Raw genomic sequence first — 27,586 nt, forward strand, 5'->3', positions numbered from 1 at the left:
GTTAGGGTGCTGGCGAGACTGCCAATGGAGAGGCTGAGTAGCTTGCTCTAAGAGCTTGCGGCCCGCACCGAGTCTCTGCGGACCGACAGCCCTTTGCTCACGTCCCTGCACAGTCCTCAGGCCGTGACTTCAGAGTTCAGGCGCCGTGAACCGCAGGGTCCTTTTTATATTTTCCCCCAACGGTACGGACTCTCGCTCGGCCCTTTGAGCCCGGGTGCGCCCGTACGGACGCGGCGGTCCCGCCCGTTCCAAAAGCGAGGACCCGAGCCGTCGCCCTTGCGGCCTTGCCTTCCTCCCCGGCGCTACCCGGTCGCCTGGCGGCAGCGCTCGCCGTCGGCTCCGACGCGAGGCGGGGGGTGGAGTCGGCGGAGCGGCCGCGGCAGCAGCGAGTGGGTCCTGTGGTGGCGCTGGGGCGGGGCCGCGAGGAGGGCGCCGGCTGACCCACGGACGCCGCCGGGATGGGGAGAGTGGCTGCTCCGCCAGGGTCCTGCGGGTGGGGGAGCGGCTCGGCGACCGCGGCTGGCCGGAGCCCTTCCGCGCTGTGCTAGAGATGCTCTTCCTCTCGGTGAGTTGTCGTTGGGTTCTCGGCCGCGCGGCCTAGGTCACGCCCCGGGGAGGAGGAAAGAGCCGGGCCGCCTCGGTCCGTGCGGCCTGGAGGGCAGGGCCACCGGGCGCTGACTCGCTGCGTGGGCCTCCTCCTCCCTTTGGGCATGTTGATCCGCGGCTGCGCTCCATGTTCCAGTTTCATGCAGGCTCCTGGGGAAGCTGGTGCTGCTGCTGCTGCCTGATTCCAGCCGACAGACCTTGGGACCGGGAGCGGGGCCGGCGCTGGCGGCTGGAGATGGCGGACACGAGATCCGTGCACGAAACCAGGTTTGAGGCGGCGGTGAAGGTGATCCAGAGTTTGCCGAAAAATGGTAAGTGCGCTGGGCTCCCGCAGCCCAGCTCAAGAAGCCTCCTGCAGAGGCCCGAGGCCCCAGTTCCCGAACATCGCCTCTTTTAATCTCCTCTCGGCTGGTAGTCTTGCTAATTTAACCTACTTCGCTTCTGCGTTTACAACGAATGTAATTGGAGGGCAGGTGAAGAATGGGAATTAATTACCTGCTGATCTTGCAAGCACGAGACCAATGTATTATCCAGCTTTGGAGTAGTTGCTATTGCTGAAAACAAAAGTCTGTCACTTAATGACTGCGGATTTGGGTATGTTTAAAAAAAAAAACAAACTGGGTGGGGGATGCCTAGTGCCGCCTACTCATAAACTGCACTATTTAAGCCTTTCAAAAACTTTTGATGTGAAGGCAGGGAAAGGAAAGAAGAGCTAAATTCATTTGTAAAATGATTTATTTTAATACATACATGTATTTGTGACTTTTTTCATGTGTGCTGTGCTCTGTATTCTTGTGTTCTCTTTCTTATACTTATATTGGGCCTTCCTTGCAGCTTAGGAGAAAAGTCATTTCAGTTCTTTTGTATTTAATATTTTTCAGACTCCTTTCAAAATTTTTCTCCTTATCCTTGGCTTTCAGCAGTTTGACTGTGATGTGTCCAGGTGTGGTTTTCTTCAAATTTATCCTGTTAAGAGTTTACAGAGCTTTTTGAATTTGTCATTTTATGTGCTTGACCAAAGTTGGGAAGTTTAAAGCCGTTAAGATATTTTTTCCTTTGGAGAGGCTTGGCAAAAACAACTTTTATCTTTTATTTCGTATCCTTCTTCACTATAGGAATTATTTTTCACAATTAACTTGTATTTTCTGATGATGCTTCTTTACAGCACTATTACTGTGCCAGAGCATAAAATTCACTGCATACATCGTTAGCATATTTTTACAGTATTTTGTATGTTTTCTGTTTTAATTAATCATGAGTTGACTTGGTAATGACTATTCAACATGGTTTAATAAAAATTGATTAAGTGCAAATTCAAAAGGTTTTGAAAACAAATATACACAAAATAGTATTCTTTTTGTAATCTCAAACATCAGACTGGAGGAGGAACGTCTGAGATTATGAAGGGGTTGAAAGATAAAAGAAAGATAAAAAGAAAAAAGAAAAAAGTGAATGAACAATATGTAAAGAAATAATATAGGAACTTATTTAGCTATTGGTTTTTAAAATGCCTGATTAAGAGGGTTTATAAAAAGGCATCATTCTAAGAGTTTTACATAAGTTGTAGCGTCATCCTTTCTCTTAAACCAATATTTTTCTAATTTTTTGAAAATTGTTAAAGGTAGAACTTAACGTCTCTAGTCTATTTTTTGGGTATATATAATGTATTAAGAAATCTGTGTAAATATGAACTGTATAAACATAGCATTTAAGAAGCTATTGCAAAGTTAAGATATCCTGGCAAATGGCACCTGAGTTGGATAATATTCAGTATACTGTTATCCCCTGAAATTAAACTGATATTAATTGAAGCTGGAAGTATTGTTATGATGAATTAAATTTTTTTATAATAATACCTTTTAACAGGTGTCTGCCCTGAACAGTTTTGCAAAGAGTAATATCTTACAGTTAGTTCCTTGACCTTTATTTAAGGTCTAAGGTTACAATGAATCATGTAGGATCTGTGTTTGATTTACCCTTGGCCTTTAGAAATTTAAATTCTTAGGGGACACGTGGGTGGCTCAGCAGTTGAGCTTCTGCTCTCAGCTCAGGATGTGATCCCAGGGTCCTGGGATCAAGTCCCACATCTGGCTCCCTGCAGGGAGCCTGCTTCTCCCTCTGCCTATGTCTGTGCCTCTCTCTCTCTTTCTCTCCATGTCTCTCATAAATAAATGAGTAAAATCTTAAAAAAAAAAAAAAAAAATTTAAATTCTTAGATGACATTTTAAATACAAATATCAAATATAGTATGTGTGAGCACCTTGAGAACAGATTATATTTTATCTGGTGTTTATATATAGATTATATTCAATACATTATCAATTTTTGCTGTAATCTATTCTAATGTATATGTCACTCATCTTAACAAACTTTTAAATCTTATTTTGATTTACTGTGGATACTATAAGGTGAATCTCTTGGTGTTTTAAATTTAGATTTGTGTTATTTAATAGGTAACCATTTAAAAAATACTTTGAAATAAAACTTTATTTCAAAGCTTAAAAAAATATGTAGCCATTTTAACTGTAATTTCCCTATGTTTTTTAACCCAAGTTATACCAAAGAGGACAATATTATTGAAATAATATATCTAATAGATACTCCTAAAGGAGTATATATGATATAGAATTGTTATTGTGGTTTTGGAATTAATTATTCATTCTTGCCCATACCTGAAACACCAGCTCTCAGCTTGTCTGTGCTGTAATTTTCACAATGTTTATAAACTACTAGTTTTTGATTACTACACACTATTTGTTATGCAATCTATAAAGTTTTTAAAAATATCTTTTTACATTTTTTATTTTTGAAATAATTTTGTATAAAAATAATATACAAACAGAATGTAAAAAATTTTAACACAAGCAAACAGGAAAATAAAAATAATCTCTATGCTTAGTATCTCCAGAAATATCTTCTTTAACATTTTGGTGTGTTTCCTTCTATTCTGCTTTTGATGTATATAAATATTTTGCAAAAATGAATTGTACTTGATATGCTATTTTTATTTTATTTTTTAAAAGATTTATTTATTTTGTTAGTTGAGAGAGAGAGAAAGCACAAGTTGGGAGGAGAGGCAGAGGGATAGGGAGAAACAGACTCTGCTGAGCAGGAAGCCCGATGCAGGGTTTGATCCCAGGACTTTGGTATCATGACCTGAGCCAAAGGCAGACTCTTAACCAACTGAGCCACCCATGCCCCTGGATATGCTATTTTTGAACTACTGGTTGGTTTGTGTTTTGTTTTGTTTTGTTTTTCATTTTATAATAGATTGTGAAACTTTTCTCAAGCCATTCTTTGTATTTTCATAATATATAATTTGTAAGGGCTGTAGTTATAAATTATCCAGTTGTATATATGTATATATGTATCATAACTATTTTGGCATTACCTATTATAAAACATTGGCATTCTGATTTTCCTTGTTATGAAATATTGCAACTTATAGTACTCATGCATACAATAAATTTTTAAAAGGTTACCTTTTATAAAAAGGTTATAGGTATGTTAGAGACATGTATGAACACTGATTTTCAAAGAAATTGATGTGTTCAATATTACAAAGGTAGGAAGTGTGAAATCCCTTTAATTTGGATTGATTCTTTTTCTACCACAGCACACTGGTTGACTTTAGTCAAACTTCCTTATCCATTAAGAAATTGAAATTTGGCCAAGAGAGTTGAATTTCTTAATATTGAAGTTTCATTAAGCAGATTGTACATTTAACTTTTTCACTTATGTTAGGCAGTTTGGTTTGTCACTATCCTTGTTTAGAAAATACCTTATTAATAGTTGCATAATGCAGCTATTCTGTATTTTAGTAAATTGCTTTTTTAAATGATATTTTCCAGTTAGTTACATCTAGAGCATATTTGTTCATTTATCCTTTTATTTATTGAACTATGTTAGGCATTGTTATTAAAGTGTAACAATCTCCAGAGTTTTTTTTTTTTTTTTTAAGATTTTATTTATTTATGAGAGACACAGAGAGAGAGGCAGAGACATGGGCAGAGGGAGAAGCAGGCTCCGTGCGGGGAGCCTAATGTGGTACTCCATCCTGGAACCCCGGGATCATGCCCTGAGCCAAAGGCAGACATTCAACTGCTGAGCCACTCAGGTGCCCCAAGAGTTTTATTTTTTATTATTATTATTTTTTTTCTTTTTAAAGATTTATATATTTATTCATTCAGAGAGAGTGAAGAGAGAGGCAGAGACACAGGCAGAGGGAGAAGCAGGCTCCATGCAGGAAGCCCGATGTGGGACTCGATCCTGGGTCTCCAGGATCACACCCCGGGCTGCAGGCAGCGCTAAACTGCTGTGCCACTGGGGCTGCCCAAGTTTTATTTTTTTTAAATCAGAGGACTAAAGCAAAACTTACAGAGCCATGACATTTGTTTCTATAAGACAAATAAGTGATTATCTGAACTATTAATGAAATATTTAAAAATCACTATTATTATAACTAAGCTGACTTATAGCTTTAGATTGTCAATTGTATTCTCCAGGTGATCTGTTTTTGATATGTTTCCAATAGGTTCATTTCAGCCAACAAATGAAATGATGCTCAAGTTCTATAGCTTCTATAAGCAGGCAACTGAAGGACCGTGTAAACTTTCAAGGCCTGGATTCTGGGATCCTATTGGAAGATATAAATGGTAATTTCATATAGAGAGCTATGAAAGGAATTTTATTTTAATGAGATAATTATCATATGACTTATTTATGTGGTTACGTATTATTCTGAACAGAGACTGTTCTAACGTACTGGATCCGATTTTTATCCTCCACGTTCTTTTTTTTTTTAATTTTTTTTTTTAATTTTTATTTATTTATGATAGTCACAGAGAGATAGAGAGAGAGGCAGAGACACAGGCAGAGGGAGAAGCAGGCTCCATGCACCGGGAGCCCGACGTGGGATTCGATCCCGGGTCTCTAGGATCGCGCCCTGGGCCAAAGGCAGGCGCCAAACCGCTACGCCACCCAGGGATCCCTAACACAATTTCATATGAAGAGAAAAGTCTTGGAGAAGAGAGGAAAACAGTAAAACCAAAAAGGACAGGTGTATCAAAGATAAAAAAATCATTTTCAGGTAGTCTTTCCTTTTAGGAGTTTTTTTCATTTTATTGTAAGAAGAGCAACTCCCAAGAGCAGTTAAACTCTCCTGCCTCTTTTACCAAGAAAAATAATGACTTTTACTTGCCAAGTGACACTGTTTACTTTGAGCCTTTAGGTGATAAGTAACTAGGCACATGCTGTGCTAACTTTTGGTCTGGGCTGTCACTCTTGTCCCACTGTACTTGAATAGAAATTTGATTTTTAATATACATAAGAAAGTCGTAAAATAGCCAGAGAAACCTCCATAACATGGACTGTACTTTAGGAACAGAGTATGCTAGCTGGTGTAGCAGGTCTTAAGAGCCACACATTTTGATGGCTAAATTTATTTACACTGAATTGGAAGTCCTTAAACTCCTTTGAGGATTTCTTAGTACTATATTTTCCTCTAAGTTCTTTGTGAATAGTCATAAATAAAAGGTTAAATGTAATAGCTGTCTGTTAGTTGATCTGTTTTAAGACAAGTGATTTACCTTACGATTTTTCCCTCAGAATTGACCATTGGTGGATTTAAACTGCTTCTGGAAAAAATGTGTAAAAAGAAAGAGTTTCATTATAGGCAAAAATTTCAGAGAACTGTTGTCCTTATCTAGGGGTTTAAAATGTCTTATGCCAAATAAATAAATAAATAAATAAATAAATAAATAAATAAATAAATAAATAAATAAATAAATAAATAAAATAAAATAAAATAAAATAAAATAAAATAAAAAATGTCTTATGCCTCACATTTTTGTTTCTAAGAAGTAGGAAGCCACGTTTATTTTTTGAGTATATGTTAGACTCTTGTTTAAAATTAATGGAAACTTTTAACCAGAATTTCTGTTCATTTAAAACATGGCCATGATAGTTCATTTCATATAGAGTCTTTTAAAATGTTCATTACTGTCACCATTCTTTATCATACAAAAATTTTGAAGAGTTCTTAGCAAATATTTTTCAACAATATATAGTATCTACTCTATGGTATATATAATAGTCTCTGTAACCTATAGTTTATAATTTACAGATGGGCTACATATTTACTAGTTTTATTTATTTTTTTAATATTTTTTTTATTTTTTATTTATTTATGATAGTCACACAGAGAGAGAGAGAGAGGCAGAGACACAGGCAGAGGGAGAAGCAGGCTCCATGCAGGGAGCCCGACGTGGGACTCGATCCCCGGTCTCCAGGATCGTGCCCTGGGCCAAAGGCAGGCGCCAAACCTCTGCGCCACCCAGGGATCCCCTTTACTAGTTTTAAATACTATTTAATTTGACAGTTTATTTTCTCTGATACTTTTTTTTAAGATGGTACTTTTATTTTTTTTTTTAAGATTTTATTTATTTATTCATGAGACATACACACACACACACACACACACACACACACACCCCAGAGGCAGAGACACAGGCAGGGGGAGAAGCAGGCCCCATTCAGGGAGCCTGATGTGGGACTTGATCCCGGGACTCCAGCGTCATGCCCTGGGCCTAAGGCAGGCGCTAAACCACTGAGCCACCCAGGGATCCCCTAAGATGGTACTTTTAAAGAGATCCTTTGGAAGCATAATATTTTTGTATAGGCTTTAAGTAGAAAGCCTGTTTTAAATTAATGACCCTATAGCATTGACTACAAAATTGTATTCTGAGCAATTGGAAATTGTTCAGTAATTTGATATTTGCCTGTTCTTATTTCTAGGGATGCTTGGAGTTCGTTGGGTGATATGACCAAAGAAGAAGCCATGATTGCATATGTTGAAGAAATGAAAAAGGTAGGGGAAATCATTCACAGCAGAAAATGAAAATATTAGACCTCCGGGATGACTCAGTGTGTCTGCCTTTGGCTCAGGTCATGATCCTGGGGTCCTGGGATTGAGTCCAGCATCAGGCTCCCTCTGGGGAGCCTGCTTCTCCCTCTGCACATGTCTCTGCCTTTCTCTGTGTCTCTCATGAATAAACAAATAAAACTTAAAAAAAAAAAAAAGAAAATGAAAATATTCATGGGGCACCTGCATGGCTTAGTTGCTTAAGCATCTGATTCTTGATCTCAGCTCAGGTCTCTTTTTAATGTTTACAATTTTTAAATTTTATTTTCAGGTCTTGATCTCAGGGTAATGAGTTAAAAAAAAGAAAATATCCAGCACAGCTGAATTAAATTAATTTTGTTATTAAGCAAATTAGCTTCTTTGTTTTAAGGAACAAAGAAATTATAATATGTTAGCATATAAAATCTAAGATGAATTTATTAGGGCTTTATCTGTCTCTTCAACGTTCATCTTTTTTTTTTTTTCAATGTTCATCTTAAGATAAGTGTTTTTACCTTAAGATCACACTGTAGTGATGTGATTTTTTTAATCTTCTCTGTATTTGTCCATAGTCAGCTTCTTCAGAAAATGTAGAAATAGGAATCTTTTGAAATATTGAAGCCCCTTCCTCAGGAATCTGAGGAATACCTGAGCAACCTTGAAAGCATTTCTGCTTTGGAACTTTTTATTTAGGAGAAATAGCTAACAACCCTGCCCATCAGTGTTTTCGTCGAGTTTGACTCACAAATTGAAATACTCCCATCATGGGATTTCTTAATAACAAGGATTTCTTTTCCTTGAATGCAGAGATCCTTCAGAAACAAAATAAGATAAGGATGCTTTTAATTTCTCTGGTAATTGGTAAGGACAGCTTTCCTTACTGACTAGCTTTCTTAAGTCTGCTCAAGGGATTTTTTGAGGAGCAAATTTATGAAGAAATCATGATTTTAAAGATACTCTTAGTGTCTTTTTATAAAGCACCATTGCTGTGTTGGAACTGGATCAGAAATTGTGAAATCTGGGATGCCTGGATGGCTCAGTGGAGCACCTGCCTTTGGGCCAAGGTGTGATGCTGGAGGCCCAGGATCGAGTCCCACGTCGGGCTCCCTGCATGGAGCCTGCATCTCCCTCTGCCTGCGTCTCTGCCTGTCTCTCTGTGTCTCTCATGAATAAATAAATAGTATTAAAAAAAAAAGAAATTGTGAAATTTAAAGATGCATGGGTGGCTCAGTGGTTAAGCATCTACATTTTGCTCAGGTCGTGATCCCGGGGTCCTGGGACTGAGTACTGCATCAGGCTCCCCAAGGAGCCTGCTTCTCCCTCTGCCTAAGTATCTGCCTCTGCCTCTCTCACTGTGTCTCTTGTGAATAAATAAATAAAATCTTAAAAAAAAAAAAAAAAGACATTGTGAAGTTTAGGTCTGTTTTATAATCTTAAGTTATCTTTGAACATAAAGAAAATCTGTAAAAAGGAACACTTCTTTTGCCAGCTCGTTTGCCAGTGTTAATTTCTTTTTTTTTTTCATTTGTTTTTATTGAAGTTTGATTTGCCAACATAAAGTATAACACCCAGTGCTCATCCCATAAAGTGCCCTCCTCAGTGTTCGTCACCCAGTTACCCTAACCCCCCCTCCCACCTTCCCTTCCACAACCCTTTGTTCATTTCCCAGAGTTAGGAGCCTCTCATGGTTTGCCTCCCTCTCACTCAGTTCCCTTTCTTTCCCTTATAATCCCTTTCATTTCACTATTTCTTATATTCCTCGTATGAGTAAAACCATATAATGATTGTCCTCCGATTGACTTACTTCATTCAGTATAAATACCCTTCAATTCCATCCGCGTCAAAGCAAATGATGGGTATTCATCGTTTCTAATGCCTGAGTAATATTCCATTGTATATATAGACCACATCTTCTCTATCCATTCATCTGTCAAAGGACATTGAGGCTCCTTCCATAGTTTGCTATTGCGGACATTGCTGCTATAAACATTGGGGTGCAGGTGTCTCAGTTTTTCACTGCATCTGTATCTTTGGGGTATATCCAAAGGGTACCCTATATAGGGTATAGGATATAGGTCATAGGGTAGCTCTATTTTCAACTCTATGAAGAACCTCCATACATTTTTCAGAGTGGCTGTACCAGTTCACATTGCCACCAACAGTGCAAGAGGGTTCCCCTTTCTCCACATCCTCTCCAACATTTGTTGTTTCCTATCTTGTTAATTTTCACCATTCTCACTGGTGTGAGGTGGTATCTCATTGTGGTTTTGATTTGTATTTCCCTGATGGCAAGTGATGCGGAGCATTTTCTCATGTGCTTGTTGGCCATGTGTATGTCTTCTTTGGTGAAATTTCTGTTCTTCTGCCCATTTCACGATTGGATTATTTGTTTTTTGGGTGTTGAGTTTAATAAGTTCTTTACAGATCTTGGATACTAGCCCTTTATCTGATATGTCATTTACAAATACCTTTTCCCATTCTGTAGGTTGGCTTTTAGTTTTGTTGACTGTTTCTTTTGCTGTGCAGAAACTTTTTATCTTGATTAAGATAAAAGATAGAAGATAACTATTGGGATAGTTCATTTTTGCTTTTGTTTCCTTGGCCTTTATAGATGTATCTTGCAAGAAGTTGCTGTGGCCAAGTTCAAAAAGGGTGTTGCCTATGTTCTCCTCTAGGATTCTGATGTATTCTTGTCTCACATTTAGATCTTTTAGATCTCATAGATCTCATCCATTTTGAGTTTATCTTTGTGTATGGTGTAAAAGAATGGTCCAGTTTCATTCTTCTGCATGTGGCTGTCCAATTTTCCCAGCACCATTTATTGAAGAGACTGTCCTTTTTCCAGTGGAGTCTTTCCTGCTTTGTTGAATATTAGTTGACTATAAAGCTGAGGGTCCACATCTGGATTCTCTATTCTGTTCCATTGATCTATGTGTCTGATTTTGTGCCAGTACCACACTGTCTTGACGATCACAGCTTTGTTATACAGCTTGAAATCATTATTGTGATGCCCCTGGCATTGGTTTTCTTTTTCAGTATTCCTCTGACTATTCGGGATCTTTTCTGATTCCACAGAAATGTTAAGATGATTTGTTCCAATTCTGTGAAGAACATCCATGGTATTTTGGTAGGGATTGCATTAAACGTGTAAATTGCCCTGGGTAGCATAGATATTTTCACAATATTTATTCTTCCAGTCTATGAGCATGGAATGTTTTTCCATCTCTTTGTGTCTTCCTCAATTTCTTTCAGAAGTGTTCTGTAGTTTTTAGGGTATAGATCCTTTACCTCTTTGGTTAGGTTTATTCCTAGGTATCTTATGTTTTTGGGTACAATTGTAAATGTGATTGACTCCGTAATTTCTCTTCCTTCAGTTTCATTGGTAATGTATAGAAATGCCACTGATTTCTGGGCATTGATTTTGTATCCTGCCACACTGCCAAATTGCTGTATGAGTTCTAGCAATCTTTGGGTGGAGTCTTTTGGGTTTTCTGTGTCCAGTATCATGTCTTATCATGTCATCTGCAAAGAGGGAGAGTTTGACTACTACTTTGCGAATTTGAATGCCTTTTATTTCTTTTTTTTTTTTTAATTTCTTTTTGTTATCTGATTGCTGAGGCTTGGACTTATAGTACTATGTTGAATAGCAGTGGTGAGAGTAGACATCCCTGTCATGTTCCTGATCTTAGGGGAAAGGCTCCCAGTGTTTCCCCAATGAGAATGATATTTGCTGAGGGCTTCTCATAAATGGCTTTTAAGATGCTGAGGAATGTTCCCTCTGTACCTACACTCTGAAGAGTTTTGATCAGGAATGGATGCTGTATTTTGTCAAATGCTTTCTCTGCATCTGTTGAGAGGATCATATGGTTCTTGTTTTTTCTTTTGTTGATGTGATCTATCACATTGGCTATTTTACGAGTGTTGAACCAGCCTTGCATCCCGGGGATAAATCCCACTTGGTCATGGTGAATAATTTTCTTAATATACTGTTGGATTTTTTAAAAATTTTATTTATTTATTCATGAGAGACACAGAGAGAGAAAAGAGAGAGAGAGAGAGAGAAAAGAGAGAGAGGCAGAGACACAGGCAGAGGGAGAAACCAGCTCCATGCAGGGAGCCTGATGTACTAGATTTCACGTCTCCAGGATCAGGCTGAAGGTGGCGCTAAACCGCTGAGCCACCTGGACTGCCACACTCTTGGATCCTATTGGCTTGTATCTTGTTGAGAATTTTTGCATTCGTGTTCATCAGGGATATTGGTCTATACTTTTTTTTTTTTTGGTGGGGTCTTTGGTTTTGGAATCAAGGTAATGGGCCTTTTAAAACAAATTTGTAAGTATTCTGTCCCTTTCTATCCTTCGAAACAGCTTTAGTAGAATAGGTATTATTTCTTCTTTAAACGTTTGACAGAATTCCCCTGGGAAGCCATCTGGCCCTGGGCTTTTGTGTCTTGGGAGGTTTGTGATGACTGCCTCAAGTTCCTCACTGGTTACTGGCCTGTTCAGGTTTTCTATTTCTTCCTGTTCCAGTTTTGGTAATTTGTTGTTTTTCAGAAATGTGTCCATTTCTTCTAGATTGCCTAATTTGTTGACATATAGCTGCTCATAATGTTTTTTTTTTTTTTTTTTTTTTTTTTTTTTTTATGATAGTCACAGAGAGAGAGAGAGGGGCAGAGACACAGGCAGAGGAAGAAGCAGGCTCCATGCACCGGGAGCCCGATGTGGGATTCGATCCCGGGTCTCCAGGATCGCGCCCTGGGCCAAAGGCAGGCGCCAAACCGCTGCGCCACCCAGGGATCCCCGCTCATAATGTTTTTAAAGTCGTTTGTATTTCCTTGGTACTCGTGGTCTCTCCTCTTTCATTCGTGATTTTATTAGAGTCTTTTCTTTTCAGTAAGACTGGCTAATGGTTTATCTATCTTATTAATTGCTTCAAAGAATCAGGTCCTGGTTTTGTTGATCTGTTCTACAGTTCTTCTGATCTCTAGTTCATTGAGTTCTGCTTGAACCTTTATTATCTCTCTTCTTCTGCCTGGTATAGGTTTTACTTGCTGTTCTTTCTCCAATTCGTTTAGATGCAAGGCTAGCCTGTGTATTTGTGTTTTTTCCAGTTTTTTGAGGGAGGCTTGTATTGCCATGTATTTCCCTCTTAGGAGCACTTTTGGTATCCCAAATATTTTGAATGGTTGTATATTCATTTTCATTATTTTCCATGAATCTTTTTATTTCTTCTCTAATTTCCTGGTTGACGCATTCATCTTTTAGTAGAATGCTCTTTCACCTCCACGTGTTTGAGTTTTTTCCAAATTTCTTGTCATTGAGTCTAGTTTCAAAGCATTGTGGTCTGAAAATACATAGGAGACATTCCCAGTCTTTTGGTATAGGTTGAGACCTGATTTGTGACCCAGTATGTGGTCTATTCTGGAAAAAGTTCCATGTGCACTTGAGAAGAATGTGTTTTCAGTTGTGTCTGGGTGGAAAGTTCTGTATATATCTGGGAAATCTGTTTGGCCCAGTGTATTATTAAAGGCCCTTGTTTCTTTGGTGATGTTCTGCTCAGAATATCTGTCATTTGCTGAAAGTGCTGTGCTGAAGTCTCCTACTATTAGTGTATTATTATCTAAGTATCTCTTTCCTTTGGTTATTAATTGATTGGTGTACTTGGCAGGTCCCACATTAGGGGCATAAATATTGTTAGGTCTTCTTGTTGGATAGACCCTTTAAGTATGGTATAGTGTCCCTGTTCACCTCTTACTACAGTCTTTGGGATAAACTTTATCTGATATGAAGATTGCTACCCCAGCTTTCTTTTGAGGACCATTTGAATGGTAAATGGTTCTCTACCCCTTCATTTTCAGGCTGGAGGTGTCCTTAGAATATTGTTAGGTCTTCTTGTTGGATAGACCCTTTAAGTATGGTATAGTGTCCCTGTTCACCTCTTACTACAGTCTTTGGGATAAACTTTATCTGATATGAAGATTGCTACCCCAGCTTTCTTTTGAGGACCATTTGAATGGTAAATGGTTCTCTACCCCTTCATTTTCAGGCTGGAGGTGTCCTTAGGTCTAAAATGAGTCTCTTGTAGACAACAAATTGATTTGTCTTGCTTTTTTATCCAGTCTGAAACCCTGTGTCTTTTGATGGGATCATTTAGCCCATTTACTTTCAGAGTACCTATTGAAAGATATTAATTTAGTGTTGTAATACCTATTCAGTCTCTGTTTTTGTGGATTGTTTCTTTAGACTCCCTCTTTCTTTTACAAGGTCCCCCCTAATATTTCTTGCATAGCCAGTTTGGTGGTCACATATTCTTTCAGTTTCTGCCTATTTTGGAAGCTCTTTATCTCTCCTATTCTGAATGAGAGCCTTGCTGGATAGAGTATTCTTGGCTCCATGTTCTTCTCATTTAGTACCCTGAATATATCCTGCCAGCCCTTACTGGCCTGCCAGGTCTCTGTGGAGTGGTCTGCTGTTAATCTGATATTTCTCCCCATATAAGTTAAGAATCTCTTGTCTCACACTGCTTTAAGAATTTTCTCTTTATCTTTGAAATTTGCAAGTTTCACTATTAAATGTTGAGGTGTTGAATGGTTTTTATTGAATTTTAGTGGGGGTTCCTATATCTTGGATTTGAATGCCTGTTTCCTTCCCCAGATTTGGGAAGTTCTCAGCTATGATTTACGCAAATATACTTCGTGGTCTCTCTCTCTCTCTCTCTCTCAGCCTCTTCTGGAACCCCAATTAGACATATATTCTTCCTTCTCAAGCTATCATTTATTTCCCTAAGCCTTTCGTCATGGGCTCTTAATTGTTTTTCTCTTTTTTCCTCAGCTTCCTTCCTTACCATCAACTTGTCTTCTATGTCGCTCACTCTTTCTTCCACCTCATTAACCCTCATCATTAGGACCTCCAATTTGGATTGCATCTCATTTAGTCTATTTTTCATTTTGGCCTGATTAGATCTAAATTCTGCAGTCATGAAGTATCTTGATTCCTTTATGCTTTTTTATAGAACCACTAGTAGCTTAATAATTGTGCTTCTGAGTTGAATTTCTGACATTGTATTGAAATCCAGTTCTGTAACTCTGTAGCAGAGGGTACTGTTTCCTGTTCTTTCTTTTGTGGTGAATTCTTCCTTCTCGTCATTTTGTCCAGTGCAAGAGTGGCTGTTTGAGCGGGCTGAGTCAAAAATATCAACCACGACCTAAGTAAAATACACCCTTGATGATTCTGAAGAGGTCAGAGATCAGAAAATAAAAGAAAAAGAAGACCAGAACAAAATATAACAGAAGGACCACTGGAGTCAAAAACAAATTTTAAAACACAGCAGTAAAAATAAAGAGCTAAAAGCTAAAAACTAAAAACAAAGAAAAAAAAGTAAAAGTAGAGAAAAGAGGAAAGAGAAAAAAATTAAAAGGTGGGGGGGATGGTGTTTGTGAGGAAGTAGTAATGGAGAGAGAATGTAGTCTACCTGAGGAGTCCTATAGGGTGATCCTCTTGGTTCTCAGTGTATTTTGTTCTCTATGTTAGAAGTTGCTCAATTCCAAATTTATATGAACCAGCAATACTTATTATATAAAGCCCCAACATATGCCCCAACATGTTTTGACCACAAAAACATAAACAAGATAAAAGAGGGTGCAGAATGGGAAGAAAGAAAGAATATAATCTCACAGAATTACAGTGTTCCACTTGGTTCTGAGTGGATGTTGGTCATATTTTAGAAGGTACTAACTTCCACCATCACAAATTAAAACAAGGCAGAAAAAACAAAAAAACCCCAAAACCCATGTCTTGTATATGTACCAAAATCCCAGTGTTAATTTCTATAAGTAATTTTTGTGAGGTGATTGAGACTCATTTGTTTTGTTTTATTTTGTTTTCTTCTGCACTGCTCAAAGTTGTGCCCTTTGTTAAATTGTCACAGTTTTTATTTAGTGGACGTGGTTTATCTATAACAGAAGGCAGAGTTTAATCCTTTTGACTGTTAACTGTATCAGTAGCACAACAACAAAGGAACCTTTCAAAAGCAGAGAGAAAATCTAAAGCCTTTTTGGTTTGTTAACTATTCCTTTTCTTTATTTTAAATATTCTGATTTGGGGGGCACACTTCTATAATGTAAAGTTGAATAGAAACATCAGGTAAAATTTACCCATTTTTCCTATCCAATTTGATTAATTAATGATGTAGTTACAGGTTAAAATGGGAGGGATTTAAACTATACTGCTGCCTTTTAGCTGTCTTAAGATACTTTAACTGTACCCATAGATTTTTAAACTATACTGCTGCCTTTTAGCTGTCTTGAGATACTTTAACTGTACCCATAGATTTTTAAACTATACTGCTGCCTTTTAGCTGTCTTAAGATACTTTAACTGTACCCATAGATTTCTATAACTACTTCTCTAATTCAAGAATATACTTTTAATTTTTTTTTTTAAGATTTACTTATTTATTTATTCATGAGAGACACAGAGAGGCAGAGACATAGACAAGACAGAGGAGAAGCAGGCGCCATGCAAGTAGCCTGATGCAGGACTTGATCCTTGGAATCTAGGATCACACCCTGAGCCAAAGGCAGTCAGCTGCTGAGCCACCCAGGTGTCCCATCCATTCAGACTTTTAAAATTTCATTTTTTAGAAGGTGAATATAATAAAATTTTGGTAGACTTTTAGAGATAAATCTAAAGTGTTAGGATACTAATCAATTGAAAATTTGATTCATTTTTTAAAGTATTTGCAGAGTTTTGCTTTGTGGACATCAGTAGATAAAATTGTATGCTTTTAAATAATGATGTGGCAGAGGGTGGAAGGACCTGGCTGGTTTAGTCAGTAGAGCATCCAACTCTTGATCTCAGGGTTGTGCATTCAACCCCCACATTGGGTCTATAGATTATAAAATATACATGTGTGTGTATATATATATATATTAGATAATGGTGTGGGATGGTACATTATCCCAAAGATTAGGTCACTGAATATGGGACTTTTTGTAATTGTAGTAATTAATTAACAACCAATTAGGAATTTAAATTATATTTTAAATATAGTTCAGTGTGCTCTTTAGAATTACTCTTGTATTATAAATCTCATTCTTTTGCTTTTGCATTCACATTTTTAGGGAACTTGTCCACTGGGATCCTTGGGTGGTTCGGCAGTTCAGTGCCTGCCTTCTGCCCAGGGCGTGATCCTGGAGTTCCGGGATCAAGTTCCGCATCGGGCTTCCTGTATGGAGCCTGCTCCCTCTGCCTGTGTCTCTGCCTCTCTCTCTCTGTGTGTCTCTCACGAATAAATAATAAAATAAAACTTTTTTTTGAGAAAAAGGAACTAATCCATTTAATTTATGTTTTATAATAGATATTTTTAAAAAGATTTTATTTATTTATTTGTGAGAGACACAGAGAGAGAGGCATAGACATAGGCAGAGTTCTAGGCTCCTCACAGGACTTGATTCTGTACCCTGGGATCACACCCTGTGCTGAAGGCAGACATTTAATCTCTGAGCTACCCAGGTGTCCCTAATAGATAATATTTTATAGAAAATTGCTTTTGTAATCTATAAATTGTCCAGTGAAATATCATTTAAAAAGTTGCTGGAATCAAAAATTCTTTTAAATTAATAGGATTTTAGCTTTGAGGGAACAAAAAAAGTAATGTGGTTTGTGGGAAAAATCTGTAGTTCTTTTAAATAAAGTTAATTTTCATAATCAAAAGGAAATATAAAATTCTATTTTCTGTACAAATTTTACAGGCTATCTGTTGTTCTTTTAAAGATTTTATTTTTAAGTAATCGCTACACTCAATGTGGGGCTCAAATTTAGAACTCCATGATCGAGTCGCATGCTCAACAGAGCCAGTCAGCCAACCCCAAATTATATAGGCTATGTTAATGAGGGTTTCTAGAGAATTCAGCCAAAACAAAACTTGAATAATATACAGTATGTCTGTTGGATGTAAAGAGAGATCAGTGTCCTCAACTCTGGCTGCACATTGGAATCACTAGGGGGATCTTGTTTAAAAAAAATAAAATAATAATAATGCCCCAGCATAACCTCAGACTAATCATTTTGGGATTTCTAAGAGGATGGGATAATCGCTGTACCAGAGGGAAGATTAGAACAGAGTCTCATAAAGGATGGAACCTGAAAGTCACCATGGATGAGGGTCTGGTCTGTAGCTCTGCCAAGTCCAGAACGTTGGCTTTCTTTTCTAAGGGTTGACAGATGATAACCACCTTTTGGAGATTTGGAGAAAAACCAGAATACTAATTTTTTCCCCCAGAATGCTAATTCTTTAACTTACAGAGGGTGTTATATTTTTCAAGTATGCAGCATACTCCTGATTAAGATATAGGACACTCCTCAAAATGTCAGAGGCACTTGGGAAACTGGATGAATGATTGCTAAGATTGTCTATTGAACAGAGCGTAGAACACTGAGATTTGGATGGCATTAAGAGATCTGTTCATTTGATCAAAAAAAAGAATCTGAGCAATTTAATCTTTGCTTTACAAGACAGTGTATCTGTGCCTCTGATAGTATATTTTTATCATACAGAAATGATGTTTCTTATCAAGAAAATGTGCTGGAGAACTGGAAAAATTACTGTGCTTTGGGTGCTGTTTTTTTTTTTTTTTTAATAAGATTTTATTTGAGAGAAGCATAAGCAGGGTGAAGGGCAGAAGGAGAGGGAGAAGCAAACTCCGTGCTGAGCAGGGAGCTTGAAGTGGGGCTGAATTCTGGGACCCTGGGATCATGACCTGAGCTAACGGCAGACGCTTAACCGACTGAGTCACCTAGGCACCCCACAGATGCCACTTTTATAGAATCTGTGCAGCTCACCAAACAGTTTTCATTTGGATAGGTTATAATCGAATGAATTGATTTAATTCACTTATACTGTAAATAAAATCTCTAGGAGTAGTTACCTGGACTGAGGTTTGCGTGGCTCTGCTTGTCTCTCTGTGTCTGTCCCTGCCAGTATCATGCGTGTGTGTGCGTGCACATGCCATTTCTTTTATTTCAGCATTGGAGTGAGGGAAAGAATTTTGCAGATGACTAAGATTATTCTTCTTGGGTTTTGTAATTTTAGTTTTTTCTTCAGAGAGTAATCTCTTAAATTCTGGCTATATCTTGCTGTGGCTGCTTGTGTCCTGATTTTATTGACTATTGAAATTCTTTTACTTTTTTTAAGATTTTATTTATTCATGAGAGACAGAGAGAGAGAGAGAGAGAGAGAGAGAGAGAGAGAGAGGCAGAGACACAGGCAGAGGGAGAAACAGGCTTCATGCAGGGAGCCGAATGTGGGACTTGATCCTGGGACTCCAGGATCATGCCCTGGGCCGAAGGCAGGTGCTAAACCGCTGAACCACCCAGGCATCCCAAATTCTAGCTTATTGAAAGAAAAATAACTCTGCTTAGATTTGCCTAGCACTAGCACATACTACATATATTTAGTTCTGACATTTGAAATCCATAATTCAGTCCGTTACTTACGGGGTATGAACTGAAACAGATTTGAGTAGCTCTACTTAAAGACAGATTTGATAGACTTTTTAGAGTAATATTTAATTGAGAGATAAATAAAAGAGATCTGGTTTGAAACAGGATCAAAGGAAGTTTTGGGTGGATGGAATATATGGCTAGCTTACCAGATTCCATTGAATCTTTGCATATATACACTATTCTAGTATTAAATAGTGTAAAGGATGCTGACTTGTGTTTGAATTATATCTCTGCCATGTAGTAGCTGTGACTTTGGTCATATCAAAATAAACATTACCTAATGGTTTCAATTTTGGGGTTGAATCTATTATCCATATATATTCCAGATCATATATCTATATTAAACTATAAAAATGCCCTCCCTAATATCCCCAGCCTCACAGTAACAAGTACTCCCTTCTAAAAAAGATATTTTATGGTTAGAGCAATTTTTTTCAGTTCTATTCATTGATAGGAACAGCAATTAGGTAATTTACTATTAGCTCTCAGATAACATTATAATCATTATAACTAGTTATTTTTAGCATAGTTCATCCTGTATAATCTCCCAACATACCTCCGCCTTGTTGATTAAACTCCTTGTATGTGCTAGACACTGGAAATACAGGAGTGATTAAAACCAGATGAAGGCCCTGTTCCACTGAGCTTACATTGTATTGTTCTGAAAGATAGGCAGTAAGCCAACAATAAAGCAGGGCGGTGACTGACGAGTCTGAGCTTCTTAATTTTAAAGGTATAAGTGGCCACTTTAAAACTGTATATAAGCTGAAAAATATGCAAAAATGATATAGGACTTTGGTTGCTTAAAGTAATAAATGTGTTCATTTTAGTAGTAAAAAGTAATAAATGTAAATGAAAAAAATCCAAACATCAAAAAAAAAAAAAAATGAAAAGAGCCTTTCCTATTCCCTCCACGTTAATTCTTTGAGTCTAATTACTTTTAATTCTATTTTATAGATTGATTCAGAAAACACATATATGTATATCTTCTTATTTAAAAAGAGAAGAACCTTGGGATCCCTGGGTGGCGCAGCAGTTTGGCGCCTGCCTTTGGCCCAGGGCGCGATCCTGGAGACCCGGGATTAAATCCCACGTCGGGCTCCCGGTGCATGGAGCGGGAGCTCCTCTGCCTGTGTCTTTGCCTCTTTCTCTCTCTCTCTCTCTCTCTGTGTGTGACTATCATAAATAAATAAAAATTAAAAAAAAAAAAAGAACCAATAATGGTATCATATTCCTACTGTTCACTAACTACCTTTTTGCTTATAAAAAAAATTCAGATGTTTTCCCAATCAGCACACACAAAGCTAACCTTATTCTTTTTAAATATCTGCAAAATATCTCCTATATGGAAATATTTTCTTTTATCAGTTACCAGTTGATGGCCATTTACTTGAAATTAATTTACCTTGCTCTTTAAATTTGATGATTCTAAATTGGCCCATAGGTGTGAAAATGACAACCATTTCCTACTTTCCTTTTATGCCCTTTTAGAAACATGACCTTAGAGAATGGTTTTTAATGCACAATTTATGGGTTATTGTATAAAATTTTAAAAGAAGTTTATGTAAAACAGTCTTCAGAGTGAAGACACTTTTATTTTATTTGCTTATTTAAGATTTTATTTATTTGGGGATCCCTGGGTGGCGCAGCGGTTTGGCGCCTGCCTTTGGCCCAGGGCGCGATCCTGGAGACCCGGGATCGAATCCCACATCAGGCTCCCGGTGCATGGAGCCTGCTTCTCCCTCTGCCTGTGTCTCTGCCTCTCTCTCTCTCTCTGTGACTATCATAAATAAATTAAAAAAATATATTTTATTTATTTATTTGACAGAGAGAGAGAGAGCACAAGCAGGGGGAGCGGCAGAGGGAGAGGGAAAAGCATACTCCCCGCTGAACAGGGAGCCAGTGAGGTACTTGATCCCAGGACTCTGGGATCATGACCTGAGTAGACGGCAGATGCTTAACTGGCTGTGCCACCCAGGCACTTGATGAAGACACTTTTTAATAAAGTCTTTAATATACTTGAAATTTTCCTGAAAGTATACAGTTTATGTAATTAATGTAGATACTTTGGGAAATCTATAAATGAACTTGAAATCTCAAAATTATTGCTAAATAAATTGTAAATATTGTGTTATTTGGTACTTAGTGTAGACCATAGTCGTAGTTTGTGATTTCACAAGGTTTGTTTCTTTTGATTACAGATTCTTGAAACTATGCCGATGACTGAGAAAGTTGAAGAGTTGCTACATGTCATAGGTCCATTTTATGAAATCGTAGAAGACAAAAAGTGTGGCAGAACTTCTGATTTAACCTCAGGTTGGAATGTTTTACCTTGTTTTTAAATCCAGCAGCTGATGTATTCATGCATTAATATTTATATGTCTAATTTTTTTTTACTTTCACATGCCAGTCCGACTGGAGAAAATCTCTAAATACTTAGAAGGTAGGAATAATGAAATACATGTAAACGTTTTGTTTAAAATTTACATGCCAAAAGAATTTTACACAAATTTAACTTATAAGCTGGTCACTCAAGAGTTTTCATTTCAAGCAAATACATTACATAAAGTTCAAAAATAATATAAACACTCAAATTTTAACCCTTCAATTATTAAAACATGACAGGTGGCTCAGCAAATATATACAAGATTATAACAATTTATGATTTTATTTTGATGATCATACTTTCTGGTTTTCTTTCTGTATTACATTAATGGTGCCATAGCTGAAATGATTTTCTAGCTAATTTTAATGTAGATATGTTTATAATATAGCTTATATAGTGTAGCAATCTAAAACAAGACACCAGTGAATTCACTTAGCTTGGTCTTTTTTTTTTTTAGAATTCTAATTTTGTGTTCTCAGGAAAGAATTGAAAGGCTTATCTTTCACGTATTAGCAGGAATTGAATAATAGGCAAATTTGCTGGCATTAAGTATAAACATTACTCTTTACATTTTTTTTTTTTTGAAAGCAGAGTGAAATGAGCCTATAAGAATTATTTCAAATGAAAAATATGTTTTATTTTCCTGGAATCCTTATTTACAAGGTATCTTTAACTAACTGACAGAAATCAGGGGTTTCAGAACAGTTACCTTCCTGTGTGTCATAAGATCTGCAGTTTGTGTCTGCAGTAGTAACTGCTATAATGCTCACTGAGCATAACACTTTTATAACCACATCCTCTATATCTGATTTGCCTAAAGAAACACATTTTAACAAATAATCTTCCTTATAAGTCATGCTATTCAATGCAGAAAAAATATTATTTCCTCTGTATGAAGCATGTTGTTAGGATTTAGAGGGGAGTAAATCTGGACCTGTTTTTAGTAGTATCTAAGCCAGTTAAAGGCAAATGTTTAAACAGCTAATTATAAAGACAAGGAATAATGATAGTAAAGGCTCAGATCCATAATCCCTAAGTTATAATTTAAAATTCAAAAACCTTGATAAACCATATATTTTTTAGTGACTCATTTGAAAGCAAAGCCTGTCCTGACATGAACTAATTGAGCAGCCCACCCTGACCTGATTTGACACTAGGCTGTTTTATTTTTATTTTTTAAAGATTTTATTCATTTATTCATGAGAGACAGAGAGAGAGAGAGGCAGGCAGAGACACAGGCAGAGGTAGAAGCAAGCTCCATGCAGGGAGCCTGATGTGGGACTTGATCCTACTCTAGGATCATGCCCCGGGCTAAAGGCAGGCGCTAAACCGCTGAGCCACCCAGGGATCCCTACACTAAGCTGTTTTAAACCGCTGAGCCACCCAGGGATCCCTACACTAAGCTGTTTTAAATATTTATTCTGTTTAGTGTGACTACCCATATGTTTTGCTGTAAAAACTTTCTTTATTATTAGTTTTTTTAGTGGGAGCTGCCTAGACTCTATTGAAGATGTTACATAATGTATAGTACATACAGTGTATGACCTTTGCAAAGTTAGAAAACTGGATTTTAAATCATATCTGCAAGGGTTGCAGATGCAAGGGTTGTAAGGAATATGGACCTGTACCATAATTTATTTAACCTGTGTAATTCTAATGGACATTTAGATTGCTTCCTCCTCTCTTTTTTATATTAAGCTTTTATTTTAATTCCAGTATAGTTAACATACAGTGTTACATTTGTTTCCTCTTCTGGTCTTCAAAAGCTGCTGAAAGTAACCCTGTACAAATGTCATTTAATAAAAGAGAAAATATATCTGTAAGAAATAATATTAGAAATGTAATAGCCAGGGTTAAAGTATTTGAGTGTTTCATAGTTTGCAATCTTGACTTTTTTTTTTTTTTAGCAAAGAATGGTATTGAAAGGAGCCACTTAGGCCCAGTAAAACAGATGTATCTGTGTCACATGGGCTTTTTCATAGTTCAGATGCATAGTAAGTTTTGAAATCAGGAAGTATGAACTATTCAACTTTGTTCTTTTTCAAGATTATTTTGACCGTCCTGGATCTTTTGCATTTCCATATGAATTTTTGAATCAGCTGGTCAATTTTTGCATAAAGGTGTCCCTAGGATTCTGGTAGGGATTGCACCGAATTGTAGGTCATTTTGAGGAGTATTTTGTCATCACAACAGTATTGTCTTCCAATCCATTTATTTAGTTCTTTAATTTCTTTGAAAAATGTTTTGTCATCTGCCATATAAAATTCTTATACCTTCTTTTGTCCATTGTACTGCTGAGCATTTTATTCTTTTTGCTGCTATTATAGATTATTTTCTAATTTCATTTTGTATTGTTCATTGTTAGCCTGTAGAAATACAATTGATTTTTGCTTATTGATCTTGTATCCTGCAGTCTCATTGAACCTTTTGTTCTTTTTTTTTAAGGATTTTATTTATTTATTTGTGAAAGAGAGAGAGCACGAGTGGGTGAGAGGGGTAGAGGGAGAGGGAGAAACAGACTTCCCATTGAGTAGGGAGCCTCATGTGGGACTCTATCTGGAGACCTTAGGATTATGACCTGAGCCAAAGTTAAACTCTTGACCTACTGAGCCACCCAGGTGCCCTCCTTTTGTTAATTCTAATAGTTTTTTTTTTGTAGATTCATTAGGATTTCTTGTATGTAAGAGCATGTCATTTGCAAACAGAGACCATTTTTTTTCTTTTTCAGTCTGGATGCCTTTTATTTACTTTTCTTGTCTAATTGCCCTGGCAAGAACTTCCAGTACAATATTAAATAGAGATGGCAAAAGCAGACCTCTTTGTCTTGTTTGTTATTTTAGTAGCAAAAAAAAATTCCGTCGTTTAACATTAATTATGATGCTACTTGTGAATTTTTGTAGATGTCCTTTATTAGATTGAGGAAATTCTCTTGTATTTTTAATTTCTTCAGCATTATCATGAAAGTATTTGATTTTTGTCAATACTTTGTGTCTGTTGTGATAATCATGTGGCTTTTGTCCTTTATTCTGTTAGGATGATGTATTACATTAACTGATTTTTGGATGTTGAATTGGGCTTGCTAGTAATTCTCTGTGCTTTCTATACCTCTTATCACAGAACTGCTGTGGTGCTGCTTTTGCTGCTGTCATGTAGTTTTACTGCAAACATCTATTTGGTGCGGGCTTAGGGAATTCTCTATTGCTTAGTTTTGTTGAAGATGTCTATGAGTGGTGGGTGTTTTTGTTTCTTGGTGGTGGTGGTGGTGGTAGTGGTTGTTTTGGTTAGTTGTTTTTCTTTTTGTTTTGTTTTTAGTTTTTTGTTTTTGTTAATCTTGCTTTTTCTGGTTGTCAGGGAGAGAACAAGGAGATTCATAAACTGTGATGCTTCAGGTTCTCTAAAAGAGAGTAGAATATGATGGCAGTGGTAGAGTTGAGTTTTTATTCTTTTGTTCCTGTTTAAGATGTATGGAGATTGTGAAATTTAGTATGTTGCTTGGGATGCGGGGAAGCATCCAAAATGCATTTGAGTAGGTGAAAATGAGCCCAAAGGTTTATGAAGGGAGACCACTGTTTTTGGCCAGTAGCCATGTAGGAGGCCTTATTATCTTAAAGAGTGGTGGAAATTCCCTGTATCTCAAAATGAGGTTCAGTATCCAACAGCATTGGCATCACAGAGGAGCTTTTATGGAAATGCAGAATCTTAGATCATCCCAAACTTACTGATTTTAACTGGATCTCAGGTGATTCCTGTGCATGTTAATGTTTGAGAAGTTCTGGTGTATTTATTCACAAGATATGACTGGCTAGTAGGACAATTTATGTGCCTTTTTAAGTGATTGATCTCACTAACTGGTGCTTTAGAAGAAAATAATTTAAATATAAAGCATTAAAGGTAATAAAAGGATGAAAAAATTTTAAATGTAGTTCAGTTATAATATTGATGAGAGTGTTGTATTTATGTTTTCAGTATACTAGCATGTAACAACTGTTTCTTCATTTACAGTGTATAAAGATCATTCATCTCTAACTTTATTATTTGATATTAACTTAAAATGACATTCTCTGCCTTGCTTAATAAGGATTTATCATTTTTGTTATAAACTGATACTTGAAGTTTATTTATGTAATATATGTGTACTTATAGTCAAAGAAAAGAATACTAGTTATATATCAAAATTCTAAGTTTTACTTCAAAATAATTTTATTAGTAATTTATAAATGGCAGTATTATTTGTAAATGATAGCATTATTGTATGTACAGCACTAGAGATTAAGTGATCATTTCATATTTTAGATCTGGGTAATGTTCTAACTTCTACTCCAAATGCCAAAACTGTTAATGGTAAAGCTGAAAGCAGTGATAGTGGAGCTGAGTCTGAGGAAGAAGAGGCCCAAGAAGAAGTGAAAGGAGCCGAACAAAGTGATAATGGTAATCTTTGGATGATGAACTAATAATTTTACATTAAATTAGATAAAATATGGAGAGGTCTGGGCTGATTTGGTTTTGTATGAGAATAGTGTGTATGGTAGGATCCAGGCTCTTGACTTTACAAATAAGTTTTTTGTGGACCGAAGATACAGGGACAATCAACCTTATGCATAGATAGAATAGATGAGATTGAACCGTAACAAAAATAGACCATTTCTCTAAATCTGTTGCCTGAAATGTTGCATTAGGAATATATTCATTTTGGGATGCCTGGGTGGCTCAGCAGTTGAGCGTCTGCCTTTGGCTCAGGGTGTGATCCCGGGATGGGGTCCTGCATAGGGCTCCTTGCGGAGAGCCTGCATCTCCCTATGCCTGTGTCTCTGCTTCTCTCTGTGTGTCTCTCATGAATACAAAAAATCTTAAAAAAAAAAAAAAAGTATTTATTTTATGGAGTGCCTGGCTGGCTTAGTCAGTAGAACATCTGACTATTGATCTCAGAGTCATGAGTTCAAGCCCCATGTTCAGCATAGAGTTTAGTTAAACAAACAAAAACAAGTGTATTCATTTTAGATGTTCCAAATATGAATATCCATATGTTACCAAGGAGAGGAGACAGGTTAAACTCTCAATACCTAGGATCCCTGAGTGGCGCAGCGGTTTGGCGCCTGCCTTTGGCCCAGGGTGCGATCCTGAAGACCCAGGATCGAATCCCACGTTGGGCTCCCCGTGCATGGAGCCTGCTTCTCCCTCTGCCTATGTCTCTGCCTCTCTCTCTCTCTCTCTCTCTCTGTGTGTGACTATCATAAATAAATAAAAAATTAAAAAAAAAACTCTCAATACCTTGTCAAGAATAGAATGGAATCCAGAGAATTGGATACAGGAAGAAGTTTTGATGAAGAAGGAACACTGGAGTCATGGGGTACTACACTAGGAGGGCCTTGTTAGTAAGAGTAACAGTGATTCTTAGGAAGACTACTTTAGAAGGGGGAGGCAGAAAGACACTAAAACAAACGGCACAACTTTGTTTTGCTTTTATTTTCTAGTAAGATATGATGAATAATATCTTCTTTGAAGGATATTATTGATTATGTGGACCCCTTTTTTTTTTTTACAGGTTTTTTTTTTAATGCCTATTTTTTTCTTTTTCTTTTTTAATTTTTATTTATTTATGATAGTCACAGAGAGAGAGAGAGAGGCAGAGACACAGGCAGAGGGAGAAGCAGGCTCCATGCACCGGGAGCCCGACGTGGGACTCGATCCCGGGTCTCCAGGATCGCGCCCTGGGCCAAAGGCAGGCGCCAAACCGCTGCGCCACCCAGGGATCCCATGTGGACCCCTTTGTACAACTGGGTCTCATAGGGTGACTTGCCTGTGCTTGAGAGTGTTATCTTGACCTTGAGAAGTTATCTTTTTTTATTTTTTAAAGACTTATTTATTCATGAGAGACACAGAATGAGAGAGAGAGAGGCAGAGACTTAGGCAGAGGGAGAAGCAGGCTCCTTGCAGGGAGCCTGATGCGGGACCTGATCCCGGATCCCAGGATCATGACCTGAGCCGAAGGCAGGTGCCTAACTGCTGAGCCATGCAGGCATCCCAAGAAATTATCTTTTAAAAGGGGCTCTAGGGGACGCCTGGGTGGCTCAGTGGTTGAACATCTGCCTTCAGCTCAGGGCGTGATCCCACGGTCTCTGGATCTAGTCCCACATCAGGCTCCCTGCATGGAGCCTGCTTCTCCCTCTGCCTGTGTCTCTGCCTGCCTCTC

General features: G+C 37.4%; 2 protein-coding genes across 2 annotated transcripts in view; one reads left to right on the forward strand and one right to left on the reverse strand.

Annotated features, from left to right (window-relative positions):
- The first annotated feature begins 404 nt into the window (after positions 1-404).
- The window catches only part of ACBD5 (acyl-CoA binding domain containing 5), a 54,492-nt gene continuing 27,310 nt past the window's right edge, over positions 405-27,586 (forward strand). Inside the window, exons 1-7 of the mRNA XM_041765735.1 lie at positions 405-565; positions 743-917; positions 5,141-5,261; positions 7,402-7,474; positions 21,212-21,326; positions 21,421-21,453; positions 25,690-25,824. Coding sequence (XP_041621669.1) covers positions 551-565; positions 743-917; positions 5,141-5,261; positions 7,402-7,474; positions 21,212-21,326; positions 21,421-21,453; positions 25,690-25,824 — 667 coding nt within the window. The 5' untranslated portion in view covers positions 405-550. The remainder of the gene's footprint in view (positions 566-742; positions 918-5,140; positions 5,262-7,401; positions 7,475-21,211; positions 21,327-21,420; positions 21,454-25,689; positions 25,825-27,586) is intronic.
- The window catches only part of MASTL (microtubule associated serine/threonine kinase like), a 96,021-nt gene continuing 69,298 nt past the window's right edge, over positions 864-27,586 (reverse strand). The window contains exons 12-13 of the mRNA XM_041765732.1: positions 6,195-6,242; positions 864-1,572 (exon numbers count right to left, since the gene is read on the reverse strand). Coding sequence (XP_041621666.1) covers positions 6,232-6,242 — 11 coding nt within the window. The 3' untranslated portion in view covers positions 864-1,572; positions 6,195-6,231. The remainder of the gene's footprint in view (positions 1,573-6,194; positions 6,243-27,586) is intronic.

Source organism: Vulpes lagopus, chromosome 8 (assembly GCF_018345385.1).
Source record: "Vulpes lagopus strain Blue_001 chromosome 8, ASM1834538v1, whole genome shotgun sequence".
In the NCBI taxonomy this organism is placed as follows: domain Eukaryota; kingdom Metazoa; phylum Chordata; class Mammalia; order Carnivora; family Canidae; genus Vulpes; species Vulpes lagopus.